The following is a 7,236-nucleotide window of genomic DNA, read 5'->3' on the forward strand; positions in this document are numbered from 1 at the left end:
AAGCGGCTATTATTGGTCCCTGGATCATCCTTGTCAGTGGCCTGGGAATAAAAATTGGAGTTGTTAGCAAAATATAGTGAGATGGAATACACCACAAGAGCCAGTGTGGTGTAGTGGTTAAGAGCGGCAGACTCTAATCTGGAGAAATGGGTTTGATTCTCTACTTCTCCACGTGCAGCCTGCTGGGTGACCTTGGGCCTGTCACAGGTTTCTCACAAGGTGCCTGTTGTGGGGGAGAGGAAGGGAAGGCGATTGTAAGTTGCTTTGAGACTCCTTAGGGTAGAGAAAAGTGGGGTATAAAAACCAACTACTGCTCCTCTTCTCACTTCAGCCAGCCTATTGTTATTGGGGTTTAAGGTGAGATCAGGGCATGCTACCTCCTATTTGTCTGGTATGGTGGACTCCCTCTGCCACAGCACTGTTGGAGCTGAAAGCCACAAGACCTCTCAAAACTGTCAAATCAAAAAGACATGTTCTCTCTTTCACAAAATACACAAACACCTTTCCATACAATGCCTCTTCCCCTCACGCAGTTCCTTATATCCACTCAATCTCACACAGGGGTATAAATTCTCTTTTACAAGAGATGCTTCTTTTCCTCCCCAGGCAAGCAAAACCAGAATAAGAAGCAAGGAGACCAATGCCTCTCTTCTTCCTTTGGAGTAAATTATTTGGGAATATAATTCAGCAGCTAGTGAGCACCAGCGAATTCCATAAGTGTGGCAGAGCTAACACAGCAGGTCCTTTGTGGGGCTTCCCGTAGCACAAAGGTCCTCTCATCAGAATCTTCCTTCCTTAGAAAGCCTCACTCAAGTGCCTGACAAATTTCACTCCCATATAACAGTTTATTGGAGAGTAAATTTGGGGCTGGATCAAAAAATAGAGAAGCTTCTACAAGGGGTGTGGGGGAGGGGAATGGCAAGATTGCTTGATAGCTTTCAAGAGAGTGTCACCTATCAGCCAATTTCCCCCCTCAACCTTCCTCCAAAGAGCTTAGTGCAGTATACATGGTTCTTCCATGAACCTCTTCCCCCTGCACGATACTCACCTATCAGGCCCCAGAACCTCTTCCTGGGTCCCAAGAGAGACATGACAGTAGTGATCCTTAAATCAACTCTGCCCCAGACATGACATTCTGCCCCTGTGCAGCAATCCTACTGATGTGCGGAATGCACATTAACATGTGATTAATAGTTAATTCGCAACAACTCGAGAAGCATCCTAACCTTAATCCAATATTGTGGCTGGCCTCAGTTACTTAGGTGAGTTTGTAATGAAGTTGACAGACAATTCTTGGTGGAAAGGAGTCCCCGACAATCCAAAGATAAGCGGTGATGTATAGGTGTTGTGGGTAATTACTTGTCTTATGAGTAAACTGTACTCTAGTTACTCCTTAAAAGTGCCCAGGAGACTAGAACGGCCAAGCGCAGAGGCATAAGGAAGAAAGCCGGCATTTTAGCCTTACCTGGATTTGGACACTGATGTTCTGGCCTTCACGGATGAAGTCATTATAGGAGCCTGTCACAATGGGAGGGTTGTTATTTATGTCAACCACGGAGATCTCCAGCTGTGTGGAACCAGATAAGCCATCCCCATCTACTGCCAATAAAGTGGCATAATAAACAGGTCCCCAATCCAGTTTACTGCCATTTGCCACCAGTATTGCACCGCTTGTTGTGTTCACTATAAAAGTGGACCGTCTGCATGGTAAACAAAAAGACAAATCCCTTAGGCTCGATGTACAACAATTCTCTCTGAGCAAAAGAGGGCCTACACCACAGCCCTCTCTCACTCCTCCCCCTTACTATGGCTATCATGGGTACATACATGCTGTCAGGCAGTAGAGAGTAGGTGATCTCTCCATAAATCCCACTGTCTGGGTCAGTGGCCTGCAGGAAACAGAAAGCATCAACCAATTATTATCATCGGTATTCACACACTTCTACATTAATCCCCCCGGACAGCTCCTGGCAGCACAGTTGGCTTTTGTGTTAGGGGTCTGAAGGAGGTCTATGAATCTGGTCATAAAGCCTCTGTCCATTTCAGAGACCACAGTTCCTTCTTATCCCATCGTCCTTGCCCTTCCCTGCCTGGGCCCAAGTCAGCAGTGCAGCTCTTGTACCGTGATGTCAGAAGTGACAATGGTACCCGGCGGGCTCTCCTCCAGAACATGAAGCTTGTACTCGCTCTGATTGAACTCGGGTCTGTGGTCGTTGATGTCAAGAAGGTGGATGATAACCGTGGCAAAGGAGCAGCAACTGGTTGTCCTCCTGGTGTCATTTGCTACAATCTACCAAGATTAGAAGGAACCAAGTCAACCTCACTTCAAACCACTGTCTTTGGTCACAACCTCATCACAGCACAACTCCCTTCAGAAAGAAGCTTACTTACAGGGGTACTGGGAGAGGGCAGGACAGGGTCAGCCAGCTAGATGCTTGTCTCCTAAGCTGCCAGTGCCTTGTTTCTGGAGTGGCAGAGGCCATTGCAGCCTCATCTACTTGGCAGACAGTACTTCTCTGGTAAGAGTACAGTGCTGATGGGGATGCTTTAATTCTACAAGGCACTCCCTTAATGGTGACCACACAGTTTGACAGCATTAATCTCTGAGCATGTCCTCATTAGGACAAAGATGGTTCCTAGTTAATTTTATATAAATCAAACTTCAAATATTTAAATAATCAATAATATATTTAACTTCTAGATACAGCTTCATATCCTAAATTCAGTTTGCCTAGAAGGGGATTTCAGCAGGTAACATTAAAAGATGGTGTAATTTCCTCTTGGCAGCTTAGATCCCAATTCATGGCTGTAAGACAGGTAACTGTCAAGAAGGGCGAATGCAACAGAATGGGCCTAGATATTTGCACCTCTTACCTCCACAGTCACAGAATGATCAGGTATCTTTTCATAGTCCAAAACAGTTGAATTGCTCACTAGCACCTGTACAGTGCCTACATTCACGATCTGCTGGGGTGTCACTGAGAAGGCAAATGCATCTGGACCACGCAAGGACAACTGAAAGGTGCCGTTAGGACCCTGTTCAGGAAAGAAGGAAGGGTGCTTGGAACTCTCTGTGGTTTTCAGCATTCTTTGTGTGTGTTAATACAACTCTTGTTCCAAACATATAGTTTTCCTGTTTTTCTATTTACTTCCATTTAATTACTTCTGTTTATTTATTTTTAAAGATGTACAGTCGTTCCGCTTATTCAATGTGTTTTACAAAAAAAGACAAGTTTGCTTCTCGAGAAATAAAAAAATATAACAATTTGAATCTCGCCCACACAAAATTCTGAGAACTCTCCTCGCATGCTCACCTTGTCAGGATCATAGGCCACAATGCTGAGGCTGGTCACAGGTGTTCTTGGGGAAGCATGCTCCTCTATCTGACCCGAAAAGTTACTCACTGGGGAGTCTGTGAAGTTGCAGGCAGGATACTCACAAGAATAGAACTGAGGGGTGTTGTCATTGAGATCAGTGACCTGAATTGTCACAGTGGTGATCACCTGGGCCACCTGCTGATAAATGTTCAAATCTTTTTCTCGAGCCTGTGTGGTAAAGCGAGAGAGAGAGAAACTGAGGCGGGTGGGGGGAGGAAAATAGTTCCCACTTCTCAGAGCTGCTCCTGTTGCTCACCACAACTTGGAATTGCACTTCTTCACCTGGAACACCTTCTCGGTCTAGATTGCCACTCACAGCAATTACCCCAGTGGTACTGTTGATTGTAAACAGGTTACTGGCACCTAATGGAGAGGAAGAAAAAAATAATCTCACCAGTCACACCGAAAGGCAAAGGATGTATCAGTTGGCTGGGGTAACTCACTATGAATAGGCTTCCTTTAGGTATCAGGAAATGGAGAACTATCAAAGTTTGTTTGGGCAGGCAAGAAACCGAGAATTAAGATGAAAATACTTTGTGATGCCAAGGACAGAGGTGGACTACAGCTACCAAATCTCAGACTATCCTAGCATAGCCCTTGGACTATGGCAACAGAACCCATTTCTGAAGCCACCTACACAGGTTGACAGCAAAAGGCACAGGGGAGAATCGTTATCTAGCAAAGGAAGGAACCAGCATGATGTCTTTTCACAAAACAGAAGCAGGACTAAGGCAGTCATGCTGGCCATAGTGGCATGCCAAGGACGGGACACTCCGGAGAGCTGGGGTGGATGCCATGTTCAAGCAAGCAAGCAAGCGGCATCTCTCACAGTGTGCTCCGGGGAGGGTACTGCTTGACAAAATGTTTCCTAGGAGGCAAAGCTCCAGTGCAGGATCTAGTAACAGGGGGCTCCTTCTTGTTTAACTGCCTCAGGCTTTATGCAGCAGGGCAGGGGTCTTCTGAATGTGAGAAGGGGGCAGTGCTACCACTGTTCATGCTTATACAGCTGAAGACAACCATTGCACTGGGTAATCCATTATGGCTGATTATGCCATCAGTCTCAGCGCAGACAGCATGAGTGACTCTCTGAGAAAGAGGCAGAACCAATACCGATGCACAGCCCCCTTCTCTATTCGCTACCCTGATTTCCAATTTCAGCCCCTCGTTTTTCTGACATTTCTATTCCCAGTTATTATTATTACTTTATTTATAGTCTGTCTTTCTCACTCAGATACAAGGCAGGTGACACAGTGTAAGGCAATGCAATCAATAGGATAAGAAATCTAATAACCATGGTAATGACGCCAGGATTACAGCAGTCTGTAATAAAGCAGAAATTTGGGTTGCCAGCCCTCCCTGGGAAACTGAGAAGGGACAGAGATTCACTTAAACAGTGCCCCACAACATAGAAACATCATTTCTGGCTGCGTAACTGGAACAGTGTCATGGGATGCTAGAGTGTCTCATGACACAGTGACATCATTTTTGGTTACATTTTTGGTTACACAGCTGGAAATGATGTTGTGAAATTGCTGGATGCCCCCACCCCCATATTTCTCCCACTGGTCCAGTAAGTGCCAGCAGAGAATGGGGGTGCTTTGGCACAGGTTTTGGTATTAGACATGATATATTAAGTAATGCAAAAAACCCCAAAACAGTACTAAAGGTTCCCTTGCCCGAAAGCCAGTCGAATCCGACTCTAGGGTTGCGGTGCTCCTCTCCATTTCAAAGCCGAAGAGCCAGCGCTGTCCGAAGACGTTTCCATGGTCATGTGGCCGGCATGACTAAACACCAAGGCGCACGGAACACTGTTACCTTCCCACCGAAGTGGTACCTATTTATCTACTTGCAATTTCTTGCTTTCGAACTGCTAGGTTGGCAGGAGCTGGAACTAGAGACGGGAGCTCACTCTGTCATGCGGCAACCTGGGTCTCGAACTGCTGAACTACCGACCTTCCACAGCCTGCAGTTCAGCGTCTTAACCACTTGAGCCACCGCAGCTCTAAAACAGTACTATATAACCATAAAAAAACCTAGTGAGAGTAGAACAATATGTAGAGCAAATAGATAATACATATTATATAGAGAGGTATAGTTCACACAGTACTGTTTGTCAACCCCCCTGAACGTCAAATGGTATTAACCAGAACAATCTTGACCCTTTGGCACATAACAAACTCAAAGGCCTGTTTACACCCCACAAGCCCACCCCTTACCCTTCTGCCACTCACCAGTAACATTATAGAAGATGACATCATTCACTTCCTTGTCTCTGTCGATGGCCAGCACAGTCAGCACTGGGGTTCCCTGGAATGAAGAAGCCTCAGTGAAGGCAAAAAAACCACAAAAGCCCCACAGCTTCATCTAATTTTTTCAAGCACTGCTGGAAGATTGGAAGATTAACAATGTCTTGATATATAGGGATTAGGAGGTGAAACTTTCAATGGCACAGATCCAAAACCTGCTAATTTTTACGCGTCAGTCTTCTGCTAAAAGCATCGCTACAACAGCTGATTCAACTTGGTAGTTCCCTCTAAACCTGGCATGCGTAGCCCAGGGAAAAATTGTACAAGTGCAAGATGAAGCATTTAATTTTTTGTGCCTTTCCTCAAGTCCCAGTAGATTTAGCAAGCAAATAAAACACCACTTAGCTTAGAGCCAGTGGGGTGACCGTGGTCCTTTCTGCATTCAGTCTTTGCTCCATCTTTTCCCAGCACTCAAACAGCCACGCCTTCATTCCACCTTTTTTCTCCATTTCTGCATATATCACGTGTAACTGCACTGAATCTGGATTACAATCATATGTGCTCCCAGCTCTTCACAGAGGAACTCCATTGTGTGCAGCACAGCTTACCCTTCACACAGTTGGCTCAGAGGCAGGGCAACCCACAGCAAGATTGGCTGGGGGGGGGGGTACTACATGGATGATGTTGCATGCCTTTCTTGCTTAGTAGCCAGGTTTGCTGTGAGTTACTGCCTTGCCAGCAAAAACCCTCTTCAGAAAATATCTGTGCGCTGAAATCCCTTTCACCCAAACTGGAGCAGGAGTGAACCTATTGGCCCTGCAGGCAACCACACAAAAGCACGGCCTCTACATCAGAGCTTTTTTTGTAGAAAAAGTCCAGCAGGAACTCATTAGCATAATAGGCCACACCCAGCAGCAGAAACTTTATTAGCATATTAGGCCACACCCCTGATTGCACCACTCATTAGCATATTAGGCTGCATTCCCATGTTACCAGAAGTGTGGTCATCCAGCCACACCCACCTTTTGCTTCTTATTCTGTTTGACCTTGTTTGTTGTCCAAACCCAGGGCTTTTTTTGGAGCAGGAACTCCTTTGCATGTTAGGCCACACACCCCTAATGTAGCCAATCCTAATGAGTTTCTACTGCTGGGTGTGGCCTGTTATGCTAATGAGTTCCTGCTGGGTGTGGCCAATTTGGGAGCCAGCCGGAACTCCGTTCCTATGCGTTCCTGCCCAGAAATAGCCCTGCTCTACATGCATGGGTTAATCCAATTAATCAGGAATGCTTGACTCTAGGCTCCATCTTGTTGATCAGGATACACTGGATGTCCCCAATCATGGTTATAGAGCCTCTGTACATACATTTTGTAAGCATGTAAACTCTGTGGTCAAATTCCAGCAATGCCAGGTAGAAGAGAAGAGACTGGATTTATAACCCATCCTTCACTACCCAAAGAAGTCTCAGAGCGACTTACAAACTCCTTCCCTTCCTCTCCCCACAACAGACACTCTGTGAGGTGGGTGGGGCTGAGAGAGCTCTGAGAGAACTGCTCTTGAGAGAACAGCTCTGCAAGAACTTGTGACTGACCCAAGGTCACACCAGCTGGCTGCA

The 7,236-nt window shown here is 46.0% G+C and overlaps 1 protein-coding gene across 1 annotated transcript in view; it reads right to left on the reverse strand.

Annotated features, from left to right (window-relative positions):
• Nucleotides 1-7,236, reverse strand: part of CDHR2 (cadherin related family member 2) — a 68,275-nt gene that overhangs the window by 25,701 nt on the left and 35,338 nt on the right. Inside the window, 9 exon segments of the mRNA XM_015412507.1 lie at nt 1-2; nt 5-41; nt 1,466-1,700; nt 1,828-1,889; nt 2,123-2,290; nt 2,875-3,036; nt 3,315-3,545; nt 3,634-3,740; nt 5,609-5,684. The exon segment at nt 1-2 is cut by the window's left edge and continues 198 nt beyond it. Of these exon segments, the coding sequence (XP_015267993.1) occupies nt 1-2; nt 5-41; nt 1,466-1,700; nt 1,828-1,889; nt 2,123-2,290; nt 2,875-3,036; nt 3,315-3,545; nt 3,634-3,740; nt 5,609-5,684 (1,080 nt within the window).

This window comes from Gekko japonicus, unplaced genomic scaffold, assembly GCF_001447785.1.
Source record: "Gekko japonicus isolate JY-2015 unplaced genomic scaffold, Gekko_japonicus_V1.1 scaffold100, whole genome shotgun sequence".
Taxonomy (NCBI): domain Eukaryota; kingdom Metazoa; phylum Chordata; class Lepidosauria; order Squamata; family Gekkonidae; genus Gekko; species Gekko japonicus.